This window comes from Salvelinus alpinus, chromosome 29, assembly GCF_045679555.1.
Source record: "Salvelinus alpinus chromosome 29, SLU_Salpinus.1, whole genome shotgun sequence".
Taxonomy (NCBI): domain Eukaryota; kingdom Metazoa; phylum Chordata; class Actinopteri; order Salmoniformes; family Salmonidae; genus Salvelinus; species Salvelinus alpinus.
This window is the reverse complement of record NC_092114.1, coordinates 33,450,543-33,478,423: the sequence shown is the minus strand read 5'-3', so window position 1 is coordinate 33,478,423 and position 27,881 is coordinate 33,450,543. Positions and strand designations below refer to the sequence as shown.

At 45.7% G+C, this 27,881-nt stretch overlaps 1 protein-coding gene across 1 annotated transcript in view; it reads left to right on the top strand.

Moving 5' to 3' along the window:
* The first annotated feature begins 345 nt into the window (after positions 1-345).
* LOC139558537 (partitioning defective 6 homolog gamma-like) overlaps positions 346-27,881 on the top strand; it is a 39,777-nt gene continuing 12,241 nt past the window's right edge. Inside the window, exons 1-2 of the mRNA XM_071373710.1 lie at positions 346-766; positions 4,836-5,058. Of these exons, the coding sequence (XP_071229811.1) occupies positions 692-766; positions 4,836-5,058 (298 nt within the window). The 5' untranslated portion in view covers positions 346-691. The remainder of the gene's footprint in view (positions 767-4,835; positions 5,059-27,881) is intronic.

Here is a 27,881-nt window from a genome sequence, read left to right as displayed (position 1 = left end):
AGACCATATACCATGGGTATGACAAACCATTACTTTTTACTGTTCTTACTGTTCTAATTACGTTGGTAACCAGTTTATATTAGCAATATGGCACCTCAAGGTTTTGCGGTATATGTCCAATATTCCACTGCTAATGGCTATATCCGTGCACTCCACATTGCATCCTGCTAAGAACAGCCCTTAGCCATGATATATTGGTCATATACCACAAACACCTGAGGTGCCTTATTGCTATTATAAAGTGGTTTCCAACGTTTGCCACACCTCCTCGGGCATTATTGCATAATAATAATGAGATGTTTTTTTCTCATTGACAGTATTTCTATGGATATCTATACACTGTGATGGCCTCGCGTCCCTGGCGTCTCGGAGGACTGGTGTTTGGGAGGGTTGATCGCTGAAAACATTCATGGAGGAGCTCGATGATGTCATCTGAAAACTCACTCCCCCAAGTCAAAGGCGCCGATTTGTTCTCTTCTTTTTTATTTTCGCCCTAGAGTTTCTCCAATGCGTCGCGGACCACAGCACAAAAGGTAGTCAAATAACGAGGTAGTCAAATAACTGAAGTTAAACTGTAGATAAGCTTTGCTGTCTAAACGACGCGGGACTAAGGGGGTTTGGCGACTGGACATAGAACCAAACAGCCCCTTTTCTGTGGGCGAGCGCGTCAACTTTTATTCGAACCCCAAAAATGAATCGGAGTTTTAATAAATCCCAGTCTTCCCTGCAATACTTGGACTGCATCGCAGTTGAAGTGAAAAGCAAGGTAAGCAGACTACCCTATCGATGGCACCCATTTAGACACCATCGTGGCATTTTTTTTTTTTTAAATTAGGCTAAATCAGCCTAAACTACTTCACATACTCTGGAATGGGGTTTGTGGCAAAAGGGACTCGGGGGTGGTGGAGACTGCAGACCATACAACTACTTGTCTAGATTTGACCTGACACATGCTATGGAAAAATTTGCACTCTCAACAATTAAGCCAGTTGTCTAAATGAAAGAATTGGTTGTAAACTGTGGTTTTCACAAGGCAACTTCTGGCGAAAAACCTGCTGAAGACTAATCATGTAAATCCTTATGCCATGGCAGCAGGATTTTTCACTACTGTCACGATTTTCTCGAAAAACTGGTTTTGCAATGAGGAAAGTCCTTTTTAAACGTGTTAATTATTAGAACGAAAGACTCCTGTTAATTTGCAAGAGAGTAAATAGAGTCAAGACATGGATACTTTCTGAAACGACACTTTTTTGTTGTTGTTATTGCTACTAAGTAACCTAGTTGACACTGACAGCGTGTGGATTTCAATAGCACCACGGCAATACACCGACCGACTTTACAATATTTATCATAGCTGTGCTTTCTCAAACAAATAACATTCCAATACAAGTCCTAACATCAATTAATTCAGTTATTTTAACAAATCTGTTCTCATTGTTGCAGAACAACAATCTAGTCATCAATCGATTTGGGCCAGAAACGGGGGGGGGGGGGGGGGGTGTGTGTGTGTGAAGTATTCACAAAGATAGTGTACTGGGCTTTAATAGTCTTATATTAGTGGACCGATATAGCCATCTGCAGCTCCAGCCCCAAACTACTTCCCGCAACAATGCCAGAAACCCGAGACATTTAGTGTTTTAGTTATTAGGACAAGCATCTCTTGACCTGCTGGGGGGTCTGACTCTGTGTGAAGCTACCTCTTCCTCTCACACTGTAAACATCACTCTAAGTCTAGAGTATGTGCCAGCTGCCTGCCTGCCTACCTACCTACCTACCAACCAACAGACAGACTGGTGATAAGATGAAAAGGTGCTGTTGAAACTGTTTGAGTGGAATAGATAAGTTCAGATACCTGATCTCTAAACTACTGGCCCATGTCTTGCCTTTCCTCCATCCTGACATGTCAAGATATTGTACTGATAGTGTGTTCTTTTACTACTACTATGATATGTTGCTCAGGTTCCTCCGTCATTCCTCTCTATCCTCCTCTCGTATAAGCAAGGTTTAAGATGGAACTGGAGTCTAGTGCATTTGCAGCTGTCTTTCACAGCCTGTCCACTTAGGCAGGTTGTATAATTTTTGTTGTGCATTATTGGAATTTGTGGCTGGCTGTGTTTTGATGAATGCTCAAGGCTCTCGTTGGTGAAGTGCATCATGGCACCATGCCCACTGCAGAGCCCCTCCATTGTCTCAGAGGGCTGAGTGAGTACTCAGCCTCACTCTAATTCATACCAGGGCTGGAATGCTGATGACCTGCTGTCTCTCTGTCTGAGGTGAAAGGAGGATCTGTTTCAGGAGCCCTAGGAGAGAGTTAGTCCCCCCCTTCTGGGCTCTCTCCTGCCTGGGAACCCCTTAAGGATCAAGCAGTTTAAAGTTTTGTTTTTGGTTGTTGTGTGTTTTAAAACACAACCTCGGACAGGTTGAGGGGGAAACTTTAGGAGAAATGTGTCATCAAGAGCCATAGTGGGATGGGCTAGGTTGGGCAGGACTAAACGTGTCATCACAGAACTGTCTGTAGTAGTGATAGTGAGTCAACCAGTGTCCTCTAGTGACACAACATACATACTCACCGTCACCACTCTATTCAGGCCTGTTGGAGTGTTACATCAGCCAGGCACCGTCTCTCACCACTATCTGATGGAGTGAGTCGCTATCAGTCTCCTGGCGATGTCATAAAGGGTTTTAGTTCCTGCTTCTCACTGACCCAGGATGAGAACCTGTTCTCAGGGGAATTGTTCTGTTTCTGATAACCCCAGACTACAACAACAGGGCTTCTCAAAGGCGAGCTGTGTTGCAGCGGGCTGGTTTGTCTCTGCAGCAGGTGTTATCTGCAGAGGTGTAAGATGATACTGTTAGCATGTCTTTTCTCACCCGGCAGTATCTACCTCACCCTCTTCCCTCCCTCCCTCCCTCCCTCACCCATCATGGTTCATCTCTCAACCACTGGCATTTTCATCTCCATGCAAAACTGCCCGTAGGTCAGCCGAGCAGTTTAGACTGTCACACGGGAGAAACGTGATAAGACCGAAGACGTTGGCGAGCTTAGTCTAGCCTCCATGTCAGTCAGTGTGTTGGCCTAATGGTTGAGCAGTGCAGTCTGTACCTGCCTGGACCTGTTGACATTCTCCTGTGGGGGGGGGGTTCTTTGTTAGTGTGATGTATTACTTTCAGGTTTTGATTCAAATTTAGCTCATGGCCTTGTCTAGACTTGTAGCTGGCTGATACCCTTTAGGGCCTGTTCAGGTTTAATACACAGGCTGTTTTAACAGCTCAGTCACATGGATGACACAGTAACCTACATAAATGGGGGGGGGGGGGAATACAGTGACAACCTACTTTTCAACGACTAACATATCTAGCACTTCTAGATTTCTGATTGACATTTTTCATAACCGTTGAGTCATGTTAGGTTTCTTTTCTCACAAGACCTCATTAGCCCAGAAGCTGAGAGAGAACGGTCTGTCACAAACTCATCACTTATTGCTTAATGAAAGGATCAATTGCTGATTTATTTTAGTGTGTGCTCATATGCGACTTTGCCTGTGTGTATGTTTATTTGTGTTTGGCATCAGTAGGAGTTGGATGGCACACCTGGCATTGCACTGCCTCACCAACATGCTCCGATGATATTTCACATTGTAATGGCAGCCTTCATGACAGGCCCAGTCTAACAAAGGTCTCCCAGCAGTCTAACCCAGGCCTCCCTCTAGAACAAACTGCCATTCAGACCCTCGTCTCTGAGCAAATAATTACCGGACCATCGCAGAGTGAAGCACATCGCGCCACCATTCACAAATGACTGAGGTTGTAATGTGACAGTGCTATTGTCAGAGACAAAGCCTGGCTTGTGTTATGCAGGCCCAGTGCCCACGCATACAGTGCTAGAGTTTCTACTGGCCGTGTCAGTCACATGACCACAGCTGTGACCCCTAGGTCAACCCAGCTGCTCACCGTGGTGGTCCAGTCACACATACACACACACAATGACAGGCCAGTACAGACAATCACGCCTCTAGGCATCCTGTCTGAGCAAATGTGTGTGTGTGTGTGTGTGTGCACGTAGTCAGTTTGTCCATATAATATTGCTCAGACAGAAGACAGTGTAAACGTCAGAACAAAATGTAACTGTGTTCGCGTCATCTCATCCAAATAGGCCGGTTTACTGCTGACTCATTCACCTGCATTGTTCTTTTGTCGAAGTCTGTTCCCTACTGCCTATATAGTGCAAGTGCACTACATTTGACCTGGGACCTTGGTCAACAGTAGTGGACTATATAGGGGAAAGGGTGCATTTGGGACAAGCCTAAACATCCACTTCCCTCTGCTTCAGTGGGATAAATCAAAGACCTGGGCGTAGCAGTCACATTGTAACAATCTGGCTATGTTCTTACCCGTGTCATCACTTGTGTTACATTGTGTAGACAGTTTAATATTGGTTAGACTGTCTGTGAAGGTCAGAATCATCATGTTGTTTAGACGTCCTGAATGAATATTGTGTCTCTGCCAATTCAATTCTGAACGTCATATAACCTTGGTGGTGGGAGATTGTTCTCCAATGTGAATCCGTTGTAAACCACTTCTCTTCATACTTGCAGTATGTTAAGTGTGCCAAAAATGTCACCCTTACATGTTACATCCCTCAATCCTGTGACTGTGATTGCTTAGCTTTTTAGGACTCTCTTCCATCGAGGTCAATTTATGTCTTACTATAAGTTTATAGGCCAGATCGATTAGATTGAGCCGACCTTCTACCTGAGTCTCAAACGGGGCTCGGTGCTGTGCTCTGTCACCCATAGCAACTCTTGCTAAGTCATCCCTATGTGTTGTCCCTGCAGTACGGAGCAGAGTTCCGGAGGTTCTCCGTGGACCGTTTCAAACCGGGGAAGTTCGAGGACTTCTATAAGCTCATCATGCACGTTCACCGCATCTCCAACATGGAGGTCATGATTGGCTACGCTGACATCCACGGAGACCTGCTGCCAATCAACAACGACGACAACTTCTGTAAGGCGGTGTCTACGGCCCACCCGCTGCTCCGGGTCTTCATACAGAGACAAGGTGAGGAGGAGCTAGACTAGACCTGTATGGTGTTGCACTTTTCTCTATCAGCAACAATCCTTTTCTTTTACGTCGTCAGTGGTTATGTAATGAATAGGGTCTGCTTTCTCACCACTAGCTGTCGGGATCCTTTTGTTTGCCTCAAACTGGAGGGGTGGCTGTCCTGTACTGCTGGCCCTCTGTGTGTGTGGGGGGGGGGATGGTTTAGTCCTGTGTGCTATCTTAAAAGGAAATGCTTGCAGGAAAATGCAGCCAATAGAAAGAAGTCGATGGGAGCCAGTGTGCTGACATACCAGACATTACTGAGAACAAAAGCCCCGCTTGAATGAGAGGTTCCTCACTGTGTAGGGCTGAGCTGAGCGCTGCTCATCCAAATGCAACACTCCTAAACACTGAATGGGACCCCCACCCACCGTATACCAGGCATGGGGAGGCTGCTTCCCCCTGTATACCAGGCATGTGGAGGCTGCTTCCCCCTGTATACCAGGCATGGGGAGGCTGCTTCCCCCTGTATACCAGGCATGTGGAGGCTGCTTCCCCCTGTATACCAGGCATGGGGAGGCTGCTTCCCCCTGTATACCAGGCATGGGGAGGCTGCTTCCCCCTGTATACCAGGCATGGGGAGGCTGCTTCCCACCGTATACCAGGCATGGGGAGGCTGCTTCCCCCTGTATACCAGGCATGGGGAGGCTGCTTCCCCCTGTATACCAGGCATGTGGAGGCTGCTTCCCCCTGTATACCAGGCATGGGGAGGCTGCTTCCCCCTGTATACCAGGCATGGGGAGGCTGCTTCCCCCTGTATACCAGGCATGGGGAGGCTGCTTCCCACCGTATACCAGGCATGGGGAGGCTGCTTCCCCCTGTATACCAGGCATGGGGAGGCTGCTTCCCCCTGTATACCAGGCATGGGGAGGCTGCTTCCCCCTGTATACCAGGCATGGGGAGGCTGCTTCCCCCTGTATACCAGGCATGGGGAGGCTGCTTCCCCCTGTATACCAGGCATGGGGAGGCTGCTTCCCACCGTATACAAGGCATGGGGAGGCTGCTTCCCCCTGTATACCAGGCATGGGGAGGCTGCTTCCCCCTGTATACCAGGCATGGGGAGGCTGCTTCCCCCTGTATACCAGGCATGGGGAGGCTGCTTCCCCCTGTATACCAGGCATGGGGAGGCTGCTTCCCCCTGTATACCAGGCATGGGGAGGCTGCTTCCCCCTGTATACCAGGCATGGGGAGGCTGCTTCCCCCTGTATATACAAGGCATGTGGAGGCTGCTTCCCCCTGTATACCAGGCATGGGGAGGCTGCTTCCCCCTGTATACCAGGCATGTGGAGGCTGCTTCCCCCTGTATACCAGGCATGGGGAGGCTGCTTCCCCCTGTATACCAGGCATGGGGAGGCTGCTTCCCCCTGTATACCAGGCATGGGGAGGCTGCTTCCCCCTGTATACCAGGCATGGGGAGGCTGCTTCCCCCTGTATACCAGGCATGGGGAGGCTGCTTCCCCCTGTATACCAGGCATGGGGAGGCTGCTTCCCCCTGTATACCAGGCATGGGGAGCCCACTGCAGTGAAATCCTCAGTGCAATGTTCACGTCATTGGCTGTGTTGTGTTTCCTGGTGTGCTGTCTCACGACATACTGCTACAGTCCATGTTGTGACAATACTCCCACTGATTGTAATACAAGAGGCTGAACAAAGCGGGGTGTTATCATAGCACATTGCTGACACAAAGGATTTGTCTGTTGAAACGATGCCTCTCCAGTAGTCTATAATTTTATACAGAATGAAGAAGCCACAGGAAGATTATACACAGCCTCTCCTAATAAAGAATGAAGGTTTTATTGGGTGTTTTGAAGAGTTAAGCAAAGATGTCAGGGTAAGGTGAACTTATTGCATTATAACTCATGGTGTAAGCATGAGTAGTATTTATGGGATTTTGCTCTGTAGTTTCTTTGGGGATGAGTATTGAGGCCATTGTTCTACTAACTTCTAGTCGTACTGAGGTGTATTCCTGCCCGTGTATCTGTGAGTAAATGGTCCCTGTGGTGGCTAGCGCTGGGTCATACCAGCCGACCAGCAGTGCACCAGGAGCACCGTGTTAACAAGCACCACAGGTTTCCCGTCAGTCACGCTGTCCAAGCGTCTCCGGACCACCTGGAGAACAATCCAGGCCTCCGTCAGAGACGGTCAGTAGTTAGAACAGGCCTCTCTCAGAGACGGTCAGTAGTTAGAACAGGCCTCTGTCAGAGACGGTCAGTAGTTAGAACAGGCCTCTGTCAGAGACGGTCAGTAGTTAGAACAGGCCTCTGTCAGAGACGGTCAGTAGTTAGAACAGGCATCTGTCAGAGACGGTCAGTAGTTAGAACAGGCCTCTGTCAGAGACGGTCAGTAGTTAGAACAGGCCTCTGTCAGAGACGGTCAGTAGTTAGAACAGGCCTCTGTCAGAGACGGTCAGTAGTTAGAACAGGCCTCTGTCAGAGACGGTCAGTAGTTAGAACAGGCCTCTGTCAGAGACGGTCAGTAGTTAGAACAGGCCTCTGTCAGAGACGGTCAGTAGTTAGAACAGGCCTCTGTCAGAGACGGTCAGTAGTTAGAACAGGCCTCTGTCAGAGACGGTCAGTAGTTAGAACAGGCCTCTGTCAGAGACGGTCAGTAGTTAGAACAGGCCTCTGTCAGAGACGGTCAGTAGTTAGAACAGGCCTCTGTCAGAGACGGTCAGTAGTTAGAACAGGCCTCTGTCAGAGACGGTCAGTAGTTAGAACAGGCCTCTGTCAGAGACGGTCAGTAGTTAGAACAGGCCTCTGTCAGAGACGGTCAGTAGTTAGAACAGGCCTCTGTCAGAGACGGTCAGTAGTTAGAACAGGCCTCTGTCAGAGACGGTCAGTAGTTAGAACAGGCCTCTGTCAGAGACGGTCAGTAGTTAGAACAGGCCTCTGTCAGAGACGGTCAGTAGTTAGAACAGGCCTCTGTCAGAGACGGTCAGTAGTTAGAACAGGCCTCTGTCAGAGACGGTCAGTAGTTAGAACAGGCCTCTGTCAGAGACGGTCAGTAGTTAGAACAGGCCTCTGTCAGAGACGGTCAGTAGTTAGAACAGGCCTCTGTCAGAGACGGTCAGTAGTTAGAACAGGCCTCTGTCAGAGACGGTCAGTAGTTAGAACAGGCCTCTGTCAGAGACGGTCAGTAGTTAGAACAGGCCTCTGTCAGAGACGGTCAGTAGTTAGAACAGGCATCTCTCAGAGACGGTCAGTAGTTAGAACAGGCATCCCTCAGAGACGGTCAGTAGTTAGAACAGGCATCCCTCAGAGACGGTCAGTAGTTAGAACAGGCCTCTGTCAGAGACGGTCAGTAGTTAGAACAGGCCTCTGTCAGAGACGGTCAGTAGTTAGAACAGGCCTCTGTCAGAGACGGTCAGTAGTTAGAACAGGCCTCTGTCAGAGACGGTCAGTAGTTAGAACAGGCCTCTGTCAGAGACGGTCAGTAGTTAGAACAGGCCTCTGTCAGAGACGGTCAGTAGTTAGAACAGGCCTCTGTCAGAGACGGTCAGTAGTTAGAACAGGCCTCTGTCAGAGACGGTCAGTAGTTAGAACAGGCCTCTGTCAGAGACGGTCAGTAGTTAGAACAGGCCTCTGTCAGAGACGGTCAGTAGTTAGAACAGGCCTCTGTCAGAGACGGTCAGTAGTTAGAACAGGCTTCTCTCAGAGACGGTCAGTAGTTAGAACAGGCATCTCTCAGAGACGGTCAGTAGTTAGAACAGGCCTCTGTCAGAGACGGTCAGTAGTTAGAACAGGCCTCTGTCAGGGCCTCTCACAGAGACATTAGTTTGACTCAGAGTCACGACTCTGTCACTCTTGTCCTATTCTAATGCAGTATGGGTCATCTGGACCCACAGACTGACTGAACAAACGCTTAACTAGACCTTAACCTCAGAGACAACAATGCTGCTCACAACAGCAACAGTCTTAAACATTCTTCACTCTGTTTTGTGTGACCTCACTTGGAGAAAGCTGGAAAGGAAATTATTTATGCAAAACAACCCTCTGAGTGAAACACTGGAATCGGTTTATAAGACTGAACAGAGCAGGTTAATTTCCCTGACAATGGAGTTCCACAGCCCAGAACCCTTCACTCCCTGTCAGTTTATAGAGACTTCTCTCTCACCACATGAAATCTGACCCAGCCAACCAGAGTAGACATAGTCAGACAAGGCCCCAAGGGCCAGGTTAGGGGGGATAACTAGATCGCCTCCATGGTCCACTGACATGAGAAGGACCCATTGATGTGCTGCTGCACAGGTGCCCATCACCCCTCCTCCTGGGATCTACGAAGACCCTCAGATCTCTGGGTAATGACTAAACTGAGTCCAGGGGGGGAACTGAACCTGGAAGAGCCCCGCAGAGGTTCCACTTCCTCCTGGTTTACATCACATTTTTTTTGTATTTTTACCCCTTTTTCTCCCCAATTTCGTGGTATTTAATTGGTAGTTAGTCTTGTCCCATCACTGAAACTCCCGTGCGGACTCGGAAGAGGCGAAGGTCGAGAGACATGCGTACTTCGAAACACAACACTCCCAAGTCGCACTGCTTCTTGACACACTGCTCGCTTAACCCGGAAGCCAGGCCCACCAATGTGTCGGAGGAAACACAGTACAACTTGCGACCGGCCCGCCACAAGGAGCCGCTAGAGGGGGATGGGACAAGGACATCCCGGTCGGGCAAAACCCTTACCCGGATGACGCTGGACCAATTGTGCGCCGCCTCATGGGGTTTTCCAGTCACAGCCGGCTGTGACACAGCCTGGGATCAAACCCGGGTCTGTAGTGACGCCTCCAGCACTGCGATGCAGTGCCTTAAACCGCTGCACCACTCGGGAGGCCCCTCTTGGTTTAATTCGAATTCTCCCCCCAACTACCTTTCCCAACCCCCCTCCCCGTATGAGTGTGGGGACCTTGCTGCTGCTTTTACAAGGTTGTCTCTCTGACCGGTAACAAGGCCTGTCGTTAGTGTAGAGGGATCAGTCAGTAGCCACATGCATCGGTTGCAGCTGGCTTTCACCCGTCCTGCCTGTGCTGTCCATTGTTCAGTGAGTTATGAGGTTGTAGGATGATCAACTCAGACTGAGGGGGAGAGGCTTAAGGATCTTTCTCCACCTGCTATTATACAATATTTTCCTGGAAAACAGGGAGATCCAGGAAGTTGGAATAATTCCCTGATGTCATTTCCTAGCTCATCCTGTTACTGGAGCCACGTCTGTTTTGCAAACTAATGATCAATAAACTGCCGAGATGCTGAAGCTGTGGCCTCGACTAGTAAGCTGGTCACGGAGGAAGAACAGTATTAGCATGGTCCTGTAGACGTATAGAGCAGAGACAGTGGGGAACTCTGGAACATTCTATTCTAGTGTATGACTGTTAGTTTGGGAGCTGGGGAAGATACAACAGGAGTATAAGGACAGAGGAAAAATAGTTTGTGCAAAGGAGTAGTGGAAAGCAGGCTTGTATTCAGGCTCCCTGCCTGAGACCATGTGTGGGTGTGATTGTAGCTGTCCAGTCATGGGGCCCTGCTGGTCACTCACATTAGCTCTGGGTCAGAGAGCTGTAGTGGGCGAGCTTTGTGTGGCCTCCATGGCACTGCAGTGGTGGAGCTTTAGGTTGGGTCTGAAATGTCACCCCATTCACTATATAGTGCACTGCTTTTGAAGAGGGTCATATAGGGTCACAGGCTTTAGTCTTTCGACCAGCTCTGGCCTGACAACTTCTAATGTAGCCCAAGCTGATGATAATGGCTGCATAGGGTTAAGGTTCAACTTGTGAATTGTAACTTTTCAGTGAAATTGATTCTAATTGCATTATAAATACAGAATGAAATTGCTGGCACGCATGGTTTTTGTCAGGGGTAGGCAATAGATTCAGCCGCAATTTTTAATTTAAAAAAAATGTATTTCTTTTTCAGAGGGAATTGTCTGGGGGCCGGAACATAATTAGAATAATTTGTATACTGTGAATTGACCAGAACTAAGGCCAAAATCAAATGTTATTTGAAAATAACAATTTCATACAGTTCCTTCAGAAAATATTCACACCCCTTGACCTTTAACACATTTTGTTGTGTTGGAAAGTGGGATTAAAATGGATTTAATTGTCACTTTTTGTCAATGATCTACACAAAATACTCTTAATGTCCAAGTGGAAGAGAAATTATAACATTAAAATAAAACACTATCTTCATTAGATAAGTATTCAACCTCCTCAGTCAATACATGTTAGAATCATTTTTGACGGTGATTACAGCTGTGAGTCTTTCTGGGTAAGTCTAAGCTTTTCACACCTGCATTGTGCAACATTTGTCCATATATTATTTTCTAAATTCGTCAAGTGTTGTCAAATTGGTTGATCATTGCTAGATAACCATTTTCAGGTTTGCCATAGATTTTCAAGCAGATTTTCAACCGGATTTAAGTCCAAACTAACTCGGCCACTCAGGAACATTCACTGTCTTCTTGGTAAGCTCCAGTGTAGATTTAGCCTTGTGTTTTAGGTTATTGTCCTGCTGAAAATTCAATTAATCTCCCAGTGTCTGGTGGAGAGCAGACTGAACTAGGTTTTCGCCTGTGTTTAGCTCCATTCTGTTTAATCCTGAAAAACTCCCCAGTCCTTAACGATTACAAGCATACCCATAACATGATGAAGTCACCACAGTTGATGAAAATATGGAGAGTGGTACTGAATTTGTATTGAATTTGACCCAAACATAACATGTTCTATGCAGGACAAAATCTTAATTGCTTTGCCATACTTTTTGTAGTATTACTTTAGTGCCTTGTTGCAAACAGAATGTATGTTTTGTAGTATTTTTATTCAGTACAGGCTTCCTTTTCAATGTCATTTAGGTTAGTATTGTGAAGTAACTACAATGTTGTTGATCCATCCTCCTATCACAGCCATTAAACTATGTTTTAAAGTCACCTTTGGCCTCATGAGTTAGGAAGGATGCCTGTATCTTTGTAGTGACTGGGTGTATTGATACACCATCCAAAGTGTAATTAATAACTTGCTCAAAGGGATATTCAATGTCTGGTTTTACATTTTTACCCATCTACCAATAGATGCCCTTCTTTCTTTGCGAGCCATTGGAAAAGCTCCCTAGTCTTTGTGGTTGAATCTGTTTGAAATTCACCACTCAACTGAGGGACCTTACAATTATCTGTGGAGTACAGAGATGAGATAGTGTTTAACATGAATTTTGAATGACTATTGTTGCACACACTGTCCATGCAACTTATGTGGCTTGTTATGGAAATGTTCAATCCTGAACTTATTTCAGCTTGCCATAACAAAGTGTTTAGTACTGTTTTATTCAAGACATTTCAGATTTTCATTTTCTATTAATTTGTAAAATTTTGGAAAAACATAATTCCTCTTTGACATTATGGGGTATTGTGTGTGTGGGCCAGTGACAAAATCTCAATACATTTTTATATTCAAACAAAATGTGGAAAGACAAGGGGTATGAATACTTTCTGAAGGCACTTTACCTTGATTACATATAGACACGATCACGTCTAGTTTTTTTTATTTGTGTGAATACTTGAACAGATTTCCTGAATTTAAACTGTTGATATTTTTTGGGGACCAAGATAAAAATCCCTCGTGGGCCGTTTTTGGCACATGGGCCACCTGTTGCCAACCACTGGTATACAAGCAAAGCATAGATGGGTTTTTATTGTTTTGTGTTGGGACAATTCCACGGTAACGGAATTACGCATTGACTCAGTTCTTTCACTTAAATGTATGCCAAACAAAAACCGTTGATTTCAAAGTTTAACAAACCATACAACTCTATGCACAAGGACTACTTGTAACAATTTCCACGAACTTTTATAAAAACTAATTGAAAAGAAGAACTGTGCAGATGAAAACTTTGGTCACAGAATTATGGTAAAATCTCCCTCAGGTTTTTGTTTGGCATACATTTTAAGGGAAAAATATGAGTCTCAGCGCAATTCCATAACCGTGGAATTACCCATACCTTTTTGAATACTTTTTTTCTTCTGGTAGATGTTTTCTAAGAGCCCTTATGCATCTTATCCAGAAATCAAAGCCCTAACTAATGCCACATTTTTTAAAGATAAATGCATTTTCCATGCCTTAATTTCCCCAAAATATAGACTTAGCTTTCATTTGACACCCAATTCGACATGCTCCTATGAACTTCTCATGTTGGTGCTCATGGGTCCTTTCAGATGGAAATGCCCATAGGCAGAAATTGGGAACGCATTTCACTTAAGATGTTACTGGGGTGCCACAGTCAACATAAGTTTACCTTAGGAGACTCATTAATCTCAATTTTCAGGTACAGGCAAGTGTTTTTTTTCTGGTTGAAAGCACTGCTTGTTTGATGTACCTGAATCCCCCCCAGTGCACGTAATTAATTAAAACAAACAGTCATGTAGAGTTAGAAAATGTCATGTTGAATGTGCTCCATCAGAATCCTACCTTCAACTACACTAATGTAGCAGACTTCCTGCCTTTAACCAAGCAAAATACGTTACTGCTTTTTTCACACTTTAGTTTCGGGGGGGAAATGTTGTTTTTGAAGACAATGCCAGCGCCGAACACCGACCTAAACTTTAAACAGACGACGACAGCCCCTCTTTCGCAGAACCCCCAGTTGAAATAAATACTGTGAAGTTGGGAACGAGGAGGTGGGTGAGTTAGGCCAAGGTTGTTGCAGTGTGGCCTGTTTTAGCATGTGGTGTTGTGTACATAACCTCAATAACCTTCTGGAACCTCACCTGTGACAACTAGAGACAGGTAATGGTGTTAGCCAAAACAGTGGCTATGTTACTTAGTACAAACCCACAGGACCGGCTGTCAGAAGGAAACGGCTTTGTCCAAGTTTGTCTCTTAGTTTATCACTTAATTTGGCAAGGATCATAGTGAACAAATTGGTATTATGTTTTTACTGCTTTGACTTGGAATCGAGTTGTTTTCACAACAGACGTTTGGGGAAAGTGTTATTGTAATTGTAGACTCTATTTGAAGTATAAATCTGTTGAGGAATAAAACTTGGCATGGTCTGAATAGAGGAATGTCATTCACACTGCAACAGAACCCTGCCGTGGGGCACTGTCTGGACTGGACTGATTATATAGTGAACCGGCTGCCTTGCTGTATTTCTGTCATTACTAAACAAAGTGGGGTGGTGCTTTACTAAGCATTGAAACAAACAACCCTCTCCAGTAAGTAGAAGTTAATTCCCCAGAGAGGATGTGACTCCAGACCAGAGTATTGAAGAGAGCCAGTCAGTCAATTCTGAAGTCCCTACAGAAAGCTGAGCCCAGTCTGCGGACTGTATGGAGACGTAGAGAAAGCCCAGACTGACAAATAGTCTTTCAGATAAGATCTAATTGAGTCGAAGTCATAACGAGGTAGAACTTTCATCAGTATTGCCATTTTAGATTTGAGTTTTATCCAAAGTTAATCCTCTGTGAAATGTTTCTTAGATCCATAACGTTCTCCCTCTCATCATGATGATGGGTTGTTGTTGGAGGAGAGACCATTTAGCATGTCTGTTAGCAAACGTCTCTGTTAGCAACACGCACCTCCTTTCCCCCAGGTGTAGCCCCCCCCCCCCCCAGGTATGTGACTAATAGCCATTGGCTGCAACTTACAAAACATCCCGACCGACTCCTTAAGACTTGCCTGTAGCTTCGCTGCACTATTAGTCTGTCATTGCATCCCTCCTATGTATGCTGGGTGTTGTTTGTCTGTCTACCACAGCAGCCAGCCACGGGGTACTGTCTGAACCTCTGGTCCACCCAGACCCTTCATTACCACAGGGCTTCTGAGAACTCCCCCCTGGAACAGGAACACATTGTGTTACCACATTGCACTGCAGACTCCTCCTGAAGAGAGACCCACATGACAGATGTTTCACCTCTCCACCAGTGTTGTGTAAAAAGCTGTGTCCCCTGAGCATTTTAAACCGGGGTGTAGAGTCATTTAGCGTCAGCCCTTTATCCCCCCAGTCAGAACAGTGACAGCAGAGCAGGCTTAGGGATGTCACTCCCGTGCTGAGATCGGATTAGATGTCTGATTTTAGTTTAATGTAATATTTATTCATGCGAGAATTCTGCCTTTCTCCTCCTCCTCCTGGCCTTATGTAAGTACACAACCTCGATGCTGCTTGGTCAGAGGAGAGGACTGCAGCATCCCTTGTATTATCGGCCATGGGAATGCATTAACTGTGCAGTTGACTTGTCGTATTGTCCATCTCTTGCTCAGATTTCAGGGATAAACGCCTGGTTCTGTTTGGGATAGAGTGGTTATGAAATGGGAAATGTATGTGCTGGTTCACATGTTGCTCTGGACAAACAGGCTCTTGAAAGGGGAGGAAGGGAACCAGCTGTCAGTAACCCCTCTGCCCCTCCTCCTCCTCCACTTCCACCACTCCATTCCCCCGTGTGGGGTTTCTTTCCTCTCACTTTGGTGAAAGTGCTGACAGAATGACAGTTCAGAGAAAGTCTGAAAGAGGGAGAACCGAAAGGGAGAGCAAGGCGTCTGCAGGTTTGGGCTAGTCCAGTCTGCTGTGGTTCTGTTATTCCACTGTCAGACATCAGACAGCCCTGTCTGGGTCATTGGTAATCCCAGTCATATCCAGAGGGGAGACAGCCTGAGCAGCACAGCACTATGCTGGACCATTAACTCCCAGAGAGGGGGGACACTGGCTGGCTGAACACACCAACATGCTGTTCATGGAAATAGCTTCTGCCTTCCTGTAGGTTGCTATAGCAGTTGTTTTGAAGGGGGATGATTGGCCAGGCTGGCTGGTCTGTGTTTGGCTTCCCTCTGCAGTATATTTGGTTATCCTGCCTGCTTCCCGTAGTAGGCTGTCCTGTGTGTGTTCCTGGACCATGCCAAGTGTATATACACTACGGTGGTATGCTGGCCTGACCAGAGCAGTTAAAAGTGGCGTGTGTGTGGTCGTTTCCTCCTGTGGTCCTCACAGAGAGTGCAGTAGTTGGAGTGTGATGGAGCTGTGGCTGCCTGCTAGGAGCAGCATGAAGGGTTAGCACCATGCCTGATTGGGGCTGGCCCTCTCTGTCTGCCTCAGGCTGCCTGTTCTGTTGAAGCAGGACTATTATGAACAGTTTTTAGATGGGCCCTAAATGAACCCACTTGTTTGGGTGTCAGTAATGCCACACCATCCCCTCCTCCACCCACGCTCTTCCCATTTAATAGGGCCAGATACAGTAGTTTAGTTTACCCAAGCAAGCTTTTTCCATGACTTCCCCTGTTTGTGTCTTGGTGTTTGGTGGTGTTTGTAGTTTAGTGGTTGTTTGTGGAGTCAGTATACGGTCATGGCAATAACACAGCAGCTTGTTGTTTGGGAGCTTCACAGGAGCGGAGGATGGTTGGGAGGAGAGCAGAGCGGAGGACTGGTTGGAGGAGGAGAGTAATCTGCACTCTTTCCTTTTATTAATCTCCCCCTCCCTCCTTCCTGGTCTCCTCTGTCTGCTCTAGAGATCACACACACCTCTTTCCATCCTCTCTCTAAACTAGAGTGGAGGAGGAGTCTGTTCCCTTTAATTAAACTCTAAACGTCAGGGTTTTTTTCTCCCTCGCCTTGCTTCATTTTGCTTTATGACCTGCTTTGAAAAGGCCTCGGCTGAGTCGGCCCCCACAACCTAAGTTTCCAGACACACTGCCATGATTCCTGTGTGAGTTTCTCTCCGACATGATCCGAGACTGTGTCTGTACCACTGCATGTTAGCTTACCTGCTGTGATTCTGATAGCTGTAGTTCTCCAGAGACTTAACAACCAGCTCCTCACAAAAACAACTTGTAAATACATCTGTCTGCCCAGCCCATTCCTGCAGCAGCCTGAACCTTGAGTGTGTTTTTAGACCAGGTAAAGGAGAGGAGGTTTAGCCGAGTGCAAGGCTATCGTTGTTTATAGTCCCAGCCAGGCGGTGTTTAGTGAATATTGGACCCAACCCAGTCACATGTGGTTTTGGAGAGAACTATCCCTGTGCTGGGCGGGACCCTGGAAGAGGTTAATTGTGGGTGCTGGGAGGGGAGGGAAGTATTTAGCCTACTTTATGACCGCAGGCTGTTTGAGGTGAGGTTAGGGTTGGGAGCAGGCAGTGTCTCTATGCAGACCAGAAACCATCTCTCTCCAGTTCCTCTAAATACTGATCTAATGTAGGACAAGGCCAGACATGTGGGGTGTGTGTGTGCATGTGTGTGTCACAGCTGTGAACACCAGTGCATGTTTGTGTTGGGAATTATGATGCCCTTTGAGAAGGAAATAGGTTACCTTGTTTTAAAGCCTCGCTGCTTGCTGCATTCACTGTAAATTGGGCGGGACTTGCCTCGTCTCCTGTCGAGTGCTGAAACGGCATCCTTTATTCTACACTGAACAAAAATATAAAGGCAACATTTTACTGAGTTACAGTTCATATAAGGAAATCAGTCAATTGAAATAAATAAATTAGGCCCTAATCTGGATTTTACATGACTGGGTATACTGATATGCATCTGTTGGTCACAGATACCTTTAAAAAAATATATATATTTAAAGTTAGGGGTGTGGATCAGAACCAGTCAGTATCTGGTATGACCACCATTTGCCTCTTGCAGCGCAACACATATCCTTCGCATAGAGTTGATCAGGCTATTGATTATGGCCTATGGAATGTTGTCCCACTCCTCTTCAATGGCTGTGTGAAGTTGCTGGATATTTGCGGGAACTGGAACACGCTGTCGTATACATCGATCCAGAGCATCCCAAATGTGCTCAACGGGTGAGTATGCAGGCCATGGAAGAACTGTGACATTTTCAGCTTCCAGGAATTGTGTACAGATCCTTGCTACATGGGGTTGTGCATTATCATGCTGAAACATGAGGTGATGGCGGCGGATGAATGGCACAACAATGGGCCTCAGGATCTTGTCACAGTATCTGTGCGTTCAAATTGCCATGGATAAAATGCAATTGTGTTCGTTGTCTGCCCATACCAAAATCCCACTGCCACCATGGGGCACTCTGTTCACAACGTTGACATCAGCAAAACGCTCGCCCACACTACGGCATATATTTGGTCTGCAGTTAGACCGGTGGGACGTACTGACAAATTCTTTAAAAAGACGGAGGCGGCTTATGGTAGAGAAATGAACAGTCAATTCTCTGGCAACAGCTCTGGTGGACATTCCTGCAGTCAGCATGCCAATTGCATGAGCCCTCAACTTGAGACATGTGGCATTGTGTTGTGTGACAACTGCACATTTTAGTGGCCTTTTATTGTCCCCAGCATAAGGTGCTGGGGACAATCATTTCACCTGTGAAATGATCATGCTGTTTAATCAGCTTCTTGATATGCCACACCTACCAGGTATATGGATTGTCTTGGCAAAGGAGAAATGCTCACTAACAGGGATGTAAACAAATTTGTGCACAAAATTTGAGAGAAATAAGCTTTGTGGTTATGGAACATTTTCTAGAATCTTATTTCAGCTCATGAAACATTGGACCAACCAACACATTACATGTTGTGTTTATATTTTTGGTCTATATTTTTGGTCAGTGTAGTTCACTCACAAATATAAATAAACAAATTTTATTTTATTTTTTTCGAGCGTTTTACTCATACATTGTGGTAAGGTTAACTTTTAATTTGAGCAGTTTCTTGTCTTTCACATAATAAATGTTTTGTGTCTCTAAACAATTCTGGACTGCCGTAACATTCCGAACTCTGTCCCCTGTAGAATCCTGTATAGTTGTGGTGGTTGATGACCAGGGATCAGAGAGTAGCGTTCTGTAGCAGTCGTAATCAGCCCCATCTCTCCCTCTCAGGCAACACGGCTACATGTGCTACACTTTCTGGGCCCTTTAATAGTCCCAGCCGCTTGTGAGCACATGGGGTTGAGCCGCGAGAACAGAGCAGTGAGAGAGTGGATAGAGCGGTGCAGGGAACGTTGTGTTCTGAACATCACCACTGCCGCCTCTGCCACAGTTTATTTCTGGACTCCATAATTACCAAGGAGGGCCTCTCCTCCTCAGCTACTCACCACCTTAACACACTGGTCTATCTGGGAAGCCATGTTACAAACAGGTCCAAAGCACAAATGTGTCTTTGTCCACGTAGTCCTAACTGTAAACACCTCCGATGAAGTACGGACCGTGACACAAGTATTTAGAAGAACCATAATTGCTCTAGGAAGCGCTTTGTGTTTTTTTTTTGGTAATTGGTTCTCTCCTATTTAGGGATATCCACATATATTGGTTGCAGTATTGCCCACTACCTAGCATGTAGGGATCCACAAATCCTGTTGCCTGAAAGCCATCAGATCGTCATCCACGAGATCAGCCACCCTGCGGAAATGTTGGCGGCAATCATTATCTAGTCCATGACCTTTTGACCTCGGTCATAAGTTCATAATTGAAGCAAAAAACTATCTCTGCATGGTCCCAAATTCACTTTGCCTGATAAAGCCCTCCAGCTGCTGTGTCTGTGTCATCTGTGTCTGTCTGTCTTGTGGAACCCAACCAAGAGACAGGCTCTCTGCTCTGGCCAAACTCTCGCTACAGCCTCTTTCCCCCTCCTCCCCCTCTGTGAACTAACACAATTAGCCCCGATGCAGCGGTTCGGTGGGCACACGAGGGCATCACTCAATGTCTGTGTTTTTATATTTGCACATCATGTAAACGTTGGCATGTTTTTCCTAGAAAGGCTCAGTTGTGAATTGTGTTCTGCAGGGTGTTTCACTCTTGTTTAAGTACTCTGTCAATCCCCCTGTGAAAGAACCGCACTGAATGTGACATTATTTTGTGGCTTTCATGTTTAGGGTGGGAGGGGGAATGTTCATCTGTTTTATTCTCATCACCATGGCGACAGCATGTTCAATTCTGATTCTATGATCTCCAAATGGTGCTTTGTGTAGATAAAATATGAACAGGCTAACACGCAACACTCTTCTGACTGTAGTAGGACTTGCAGTCCACAGTTGGTGGTTGGGGTGTGCTGAATCTGCTGAAGGGGAATAAAGGAACAATTCATCTGAGTTGAGAATGTGTTCAGAGAAGAGGCAGATATAGGTCATCATGTAAAACAGTGAGACAGCCTGCTGTGCCCCCCCCCCCCCCCCCCCCTCTCTTAAATCTAACATCCACCAGGACCAGGGAGACGCTTGGTCAATGTTAACTGACGGTGGAGTGTTTGATTGGCTGCAGAGGATCAGGAGAACTGTCAATCATAAAATGATATTGGCTGTGCTGTGACATGCAGGCGGGCTACAAACCTGAGCATGAACTTAAATTATTATTATTTTTTAACTATGATGCCCCACCTCATATTGCAGAAAATGCTTTTTTAGAGGAAAGCAATTTCAATAGGTTAGGCCTAATCCCGTCCCTTGTTTACCTAATATAAACATCCCCCATGCCTCTCTGTGGTCCTTTGCTCATAGAGGGTATGTGGTCTGATTTTAGTTCTCTCTTATTGGCTTTGTGACTGCAGCCCAATAACTGACAGCAGACAGACGCAGGGAGGGAGGGAGAGATGATGGAGGAGACGGGCCCTTCAACAAACATGTGGCCTGTCAGCCAATCAGGCCAGCTCAGCAGTTCAACAGTTCAGGGCGGTGGGATGGGAGGAGGAGCAAAGGAGTTCCAACTCTTCTCAGATGACTAGTGGAGACTATACTAGAATATAAATAGTTTAGTTTTGTAGACTATAGATACTGACAGCTAGAGTGGAAGCACTTCAGTTCACCAGACAGACAGTTTGGCTCAGCGGTCAATCTATAGTATAATACCACCATTTATTGAATACAGTTTGTGTTCCTACCTTATCACTGTTGCAAGCAGTCCTGACTTTAAAGTATTTGTGCATTATCTCAGGGGGCCCATTGTAATGAAATAGTTTTATTTCACTTCGATGTTTTGCTTTGTTTGAGAAATTGAGTTGTGGGCAGGGTATGAGCTACTCGTTGTGTGTCACCGTCTGAAAACAGAGTCTGTGGAGATGGCAGGAGGCAGGCAGGCAGGCGTGGAGAACCTGACACACATGTCAGCAACACACAGGAAGCAGCCTGGTTGTGTGGATGGTTCAGGTGTAGCAGCAGAGCTTCAGACCAGGCCTTTTGTTGTTTCAGGTGTAGTTCCAGCCCGGGCCTGTTCCAGCCTGCCTAACAGTTACCCAACAACACCCAAGGACAGAGGTTCTACTTGGGGAGGAGAGGGGCTGACACTGCCCCGTGTGGACAGAACCAGCCTCTCGCTGGCTCTTACACAATGTGAAAAAGGAATTTCACAATGTGAAATAATATTATGGCTAAGGCACATTATAAAATATGTGCCCTGCACATTGATTTAACTTGATAATATCCTGCACATGTTATCTCACATTGTTATGTAGATCTGATTTATGTACAGTAAGCTAAAATTCATATTATTCTTGCCAACCACAAAATAAGATCTGTCTCTCTGAGGGAATCACAGTGAAGACAGTTTTTGTACTGTGGTTGAGTGAAACCCTCCAAAGCATTAGCTTACTGTGAGACTCTCTGCCTCTCTCTCTGTTTTGTCTTTCTCTAATGGTGGATGAAACCTTGACGCTTTGTCACCATTAGTCTGCAGTTACCTGTCCAAATCCCTTCTTTCCCATTCCACCTCCCCAACCATCATTTAATGTGTAGCTAGCTCACTTCTCCCTGTGCCTGACAGGAAAACCTCAAGGCTGCAATCCCAACTCCACTTGGCCACTGGTGTAATTCTCACTAGTACGTGAGTTTGTGTTTGCCGGTGTGAGTCGTGTGTGTAAGTTGTGAGGGCTGGTGTGTGAATGTCAACCTGGACTGTTGTGATTGGACAGGCTGGGTATTAGGGGTAACTGGGCTCCTGGGACAAGACCTGAGAAATTAGAAACATTTTCCCCAATGTCGCACTAATGCAATTCCACACAAATACACAACATGTGTAGCAGCAGACTAGCAAAAAATAAAATGGCACATTATCCAAACAGGTTGTAGCATAGAAGCCAAAACGTAGCGTATTTGCCATAAATTCAAAGCACATACATAATGGATACTGCCGTAGTGCACACGTATGCAGTTAATAAACCCTACAGGAAACCCCTACAGTATAGCCTATAAAATAACACGTGACTCTTCAAACGGTCACAAATTTGATAGCCATATGCACAATTCATTACATGGGCGTCTGTCACAGACCATGAAGTCTGTTAACAATTCAGAGGCATGATAGAATTGTCCGTCTTCTCCTGTCTTAGAGCCTAGGCTATTTTCAAACCCAGTCCCAATCCCACTGACACCCCGAATCCTGACTCCTGTCTCGCATGAAAGTTCCTAACTTTATTCTGTACTCCATAGGTAGCATTATCAAAGCACGTCTCTCGTTTATGTATGTCAAAATACCACTACAAACATTTCCCCTGCTTCTCTGCGCTGTCTCATATTTTCTGCCCATATGAGCATTTCAGTAGAGAATGTGTGATCAACAAGATGTGTGTGTATGTATATGTGTGTATGTATATATGTGTGTGTGTGTGTGTATATATATATATATATACGCACGCACACACACAGTTGAAGTCGGAAGTTTACATACACTTAGGTTGGAGTCATTTAAAACTTGTTTTTCAACCACTCCACAAATTTCTTGTCAACAAACTATAGTTTTGGCAAGTCGGATAGGACATCTACTTTGTGCATGACACAAGTACTCTTTCCAACAATTGTTTACAGACAGATTATTTCACTTATATTTCACTCTATCATAATTCCAGTGGGTCAGAAGTTTACGTACACTAAGTTGACTGTGCCTTTAAACAGCTTGGAAAATTCCAGAAAATTATGTCATGGCTTTAGAAGCTTCTGATTGGCTAATTGACATCATTTGAGTCAATTGGAGGTGTACCTGTGGATGTATTTCAAGGCCTACCTTCAAACTCAGTGCCTCTTTCCAAAACCTCAGGGGAAAATGTGTTGACCACCATAAGTCTGGTTCATCCTTGGGAGCAATTTCCAAATGCCTGAAGGTACCACGTTCATCTGTACAAACAATAGTACGCAAGTATAAACACCATGGTACTACGCAGCCGTCATACCGCTCAGGAAGGAGACGCCTTCTGTCTCCTAGAGATTAACGTACTTTTGTGCGAAAAGTGCACATCAATCCCAGAACAACAGCAAAGGACCTTGTGAAGATGCTCGAGGAAACAAGTACAAAAGTATCTATATCCACAGTAAAACGAGTCCTATATCGACATAACCTGAAAGGCCGCTCATCAAGGAAGAAGCCACTTCTCCAAAACCGCAAACCGTAGCCTGGCTATTTTATGGCAACTGCACATAGGGACAAAGATCGTACTTTTTGGAGAAATGTCTTCTGGTCTGATGAAACAAAAATAGAACTGTTTGGCCATAATGACCATCGTTATGTTTGGAGGAAAAAGGGAGTGGCTTGCAAGCCGAAGAACACCGTGAAGCAAAGGGGGTGGCAGCATCATGTTGTGGGGTGCTTTACTTGCTGAGGGACTGGTGCACTTCACAAAATAGATAACATCATGAGGAAGGAAAATTGTGGATATATTGAAGCAAGACATCAAGACATAAGTCAGGAAGTTAAAGCTTGGTCGCAAAAGGGGCTTCCAAATGGACAATGACCCCAAGCATACTTCTAAAGTTGTGGCAAAATGGCTTAAGGACAACAAAGTCAAGGTAATGGAGTGGCCATCACAAAGCCCTGACCTCAATTTGTGGGCAGAACTGAAAAAGTGTGTGCGAGCAAGGAGGCCTACAAACCTGACTCAGTTACACCAGCTCTGGCAGGAGGAATGGGCCAAAATTCACCCAACTTATTGTGGGAAGCTTGTGGAAGGCTACCTGAAACGTTTGACCCAAGTTAAACAATTGAAAGGCAATGCTACCAAATACACTCAATTAGTATGTAAACTTCTGACCCACTGGGAATGTGATAGAAATAAAAGCTGAAATAAATCATTCTCTACTATTGTTCTGACATTTCACATTCTTAAAATAAAGTGGTGATCCTAACTGACCTAAGACAGGGAATTTTTACTATGATTTAAATGTCAGGAATTGTGAAAAACTGAGTTTAAATGTATGTGACTAAGGTGTACGTAAACTTCCGACTTCAATATAGATATATATTTTTACCCTCTTTTTCTCCCCAATTTAGTGATATCCAATTACAATCTTGTCTCATCCCTGCAACTCCCCAACGGGCTCGGGAGAGGCGAAGGTCGAGTCATGCGTCCTCCATAACATGACCTGCCAAACCGCGCTTCTTAACACCCGCCCGCTTAACCCGGAAGTCAGCCGCACCAATGTGTAGAAGGAAACACCGTACAACTGGCGACTGAAGTCAGCCTGCAGGCCCCCGGAACGCCACAAGGAGACACTAGAGCATAATGAGCCAAGTAAAGGCCAAACCCTCCCCTAACTTGGACGACACTGGGCCAATTGTGCACCGCTCTATGGGACTCCCGGTCACTTCCGGTTGTGACACAGCCTTGGATCGAACCCGGGTCTGTAGTGACGCCTCAAGCATTGCGATGCAGTGCCTTAGACCGGTGCGCCACTCGGGAGGCCCGATATGGATATATATTAAAAAAAATCCAATTTATTTATATAGCCCTTCTTACATCAGCTGATATATCAAAGTGCTGTGCAGAAACCCAGCCTAAAACCCCAAACAGCAAGCAATGCAGGTATAGAAGCAAGGTGGCTAGGAAAAACTCCCTAGAAAGGCAAAAACCTAGGAAGAAACCTAGAGGAACCAGGCTATGAGGGGTGGCCAGTCCTCTTCTGGCTGTTCCGGGTGGAGATTATAACAGAACATGCCCAAGATGTTCATAAATGACCAGCATGGTGAAATAATAATAATCACAGTAGTTGTCGAGGGTGCTACAAGTCAGCACCTCAGGAGTAAATGTCAGTTGGCTTTTCATAGCCGATCATTGAGAGTATCTCTACCGCTCCTGCTGTCTCTAGAGAGTTGAAAACAGCAGGTCTGGGACAGGTAGCACATCCGGTGAACAGGTCAGGGTTCCATAGCCGCAGGCAGAACAGTTGAAACTGGAGCAGCAGCACGGCCAGGTGGACTGGGGACAACAAGGAGTCATCATGCCAGGTAGTCCTGAGGTATGGTCCTAGGGCTCAGGTCCTCCGAGAGAAAGAAAGAGAATTACAGAGAGCATACTTAAATATACAGCTGGTCACCGTTAAGATGCCTTGAGATTTTTACTAATTCCACTCATCTCCCCGTTATTCATGAGCTGGTCTGCTATCTGTATAATCATCAACTCGATTTTGCCAAATTATAGGAGATATTCTGTCATTCATTAAAGGAGGTTATCTAGCAAGCTTAACAACTTTGGTCACTTGAATTTTGTTTGACTGCTATTACAAAGTGTGTGTGTGTGTGTGATTTATTTATTTTTAGTTTTTTTGTGCAGAACCCTGGCATAGTGACCATATCTTGGTTTTAAATGAACACTTCAGATTTTTGTGGTATTTCCTGGGACTCTCAGTATAAATAGGAATTATTCCCGGTATTAAAACTCTGTAGATTTTCTGGAAAATATTCATCCCCACTTGGTATAGAGCGCCATGTGATCTGGGAGTCAGACTCCCCGGATCCTCTCTGTAATGAGGGGGAGAAGCGAGGTCAGGAGATGTGGGATGGGGATAAAGAGATATGGAGTGTCTGCCGGTGAAGGTACAGTCCTTATCCTTCTCTCAGGGCCTGTTAGTTGTCACCTAGAACCTGGGGAGATTAGAGAGAGGGTTAGGAGAAGGAGGTCTGGCTCTGCTCACTGACAGGCAGGCTGGTGAGGGGGTGGAGAGATACCAGGCTAGACCAGACCAGGCCAGGGAGAGGCTGTATCTAGTGTCCAGGCAGGGATGGGATGGGTACACACTCATTCACCATGACACAGTTTATCAGCAAACCCCCCTCTGCTGCCAATGTAGATGTCTTGTCTAGTTTGGTCTCACTGAGACAGTGGTGGATAGTCTTCTCTCTGGAGTTCAGAAACTCTATTGGGCTTTAATCAAATGTCACCCTCTATTTGAGATTCTTCAAATACCCACCCTTTGCCTTGAAGACAGCTTTGCACAATCTTGGCAAAAACAAAGAAAATCCCTTGAATGAGTAGGTGTTCTAAAACTTTCGACCAGTAGTTTACATGTGTTTAGCAAATATTATTGCGAGTGTAGGGAAATGCTTGTGCTTCTAGTTCCGACAGTGCAGCAATATCTAACAAGTAATATCTAACAATTTCCCGACAAATACCTAATACACACATCTAAGTAAAGGAATTGAATAAGAATATATAAATATACTGATGAGCAATTTCAGAGCGGTGTAGGCTAAGCTGCAATAGATAGTATGGAATACAGTATATACATATGAGATGAGTAATGCAAGATATGTAAACATTATTAAAGTGACTAGTGTTCCATTTATTAAAGTGACCATTGATTTCAAGTCTGTATGTAGGCAGCAGCCTCTGTGTTAGTGATGGCTATTTAACAGTCTGATGGCCTTGAGATAGAAGCTGTTTTTCAATCTCTCAGTCCCAGCTTTGATGCACCTGTACTGACCTCGCCTTCTGGATAATAGTGTGGTGAACAGGCAGTGGCTCGGGTGGTTCTTGATATTTTTGGCCTTCCTGTGACATTGGGTGCTGTAGGTGTCCTGGAGGGCAGGTAGTTTGCCACCGATGATGCGTTGGGCAGACTGCAACACCCTCTGGAGAGCCCTGCGGTTGCGGGCGGTGCAGTTTCGGTACCAAATGGTGATACAACCCGATCGGTTGCTCTCAGTTGTGCATCTGTAAAAGTTTGAGGGTTGTAGGTGTCAAGCCAAATTTCTTCAGCCTCCTGAGGTTGAAGAGGCGCCGTTGTGCCTTCACCACAATGTCTGTGTGGGTGGACCATTTCAGTTTGTCCGTGATATGTACACAGAGGAACTTTACTTTCCACCTTCTTCACTGCTGTCCCGTCGATGTGGATGGGGGTTGCTCCCTCTGCTGTTTCCTGAAGTCCACGATTAGCTCCTTTTGTTTTGAGGTTATTTTTCTGACACCACACTCCGAGCCCTCACCTCCCTGTAGGCTGTCTCGTCGTTGGTAATCAAGCCTGAAAACTTGATAATTTAGTTGGAGGTGTGCATGGCCACGCATTCATGGGTGAACAGGGAGTACAGGAAGGGGCTGAGCACGCACCCTTGTGGGGCTCCGGTGTTGAGGATCAGCGAAGTGGAGATGTTGTTTCCTACCTTCACCACCTGGGGGCCGCCCGTCAGGAAGTCCAGGACCCAATTGCACAGGGCGGAGTTCAGACCCAGGGCCTCAAGCTTAATGAGCTTGGATGGTACCATGGTGTTGAATGCTGAGCTATAGTCAATGAACAGCATTATGTTTTCATGTGATATTTGTGACTCAAACATTACAGCAAAATCTATGGGCTAAAAAAAACTAGCTAAAAAACGTTAGCTGACAAGGGCTAGTTGATCTGGATGTTTCTTGCTTTCTAAGGTATGCAATGACTGACATGACATGTAGGGTTGCACAATATCGGGAATATTCAGAGGTGGAAACTTTCCATGGGAATTAATGGAAATATATGCAAATTAATACCATTTAAATGTAGATGTTTTTTGCATTTGATATATTTACCATATCATATGGAGACAAACATAAACCTTTTACCTTATCATAGGTAGATAATTGAAAATTATTAAATAGTTCTAATAGAAAGACAAACAATTTAGTGACAA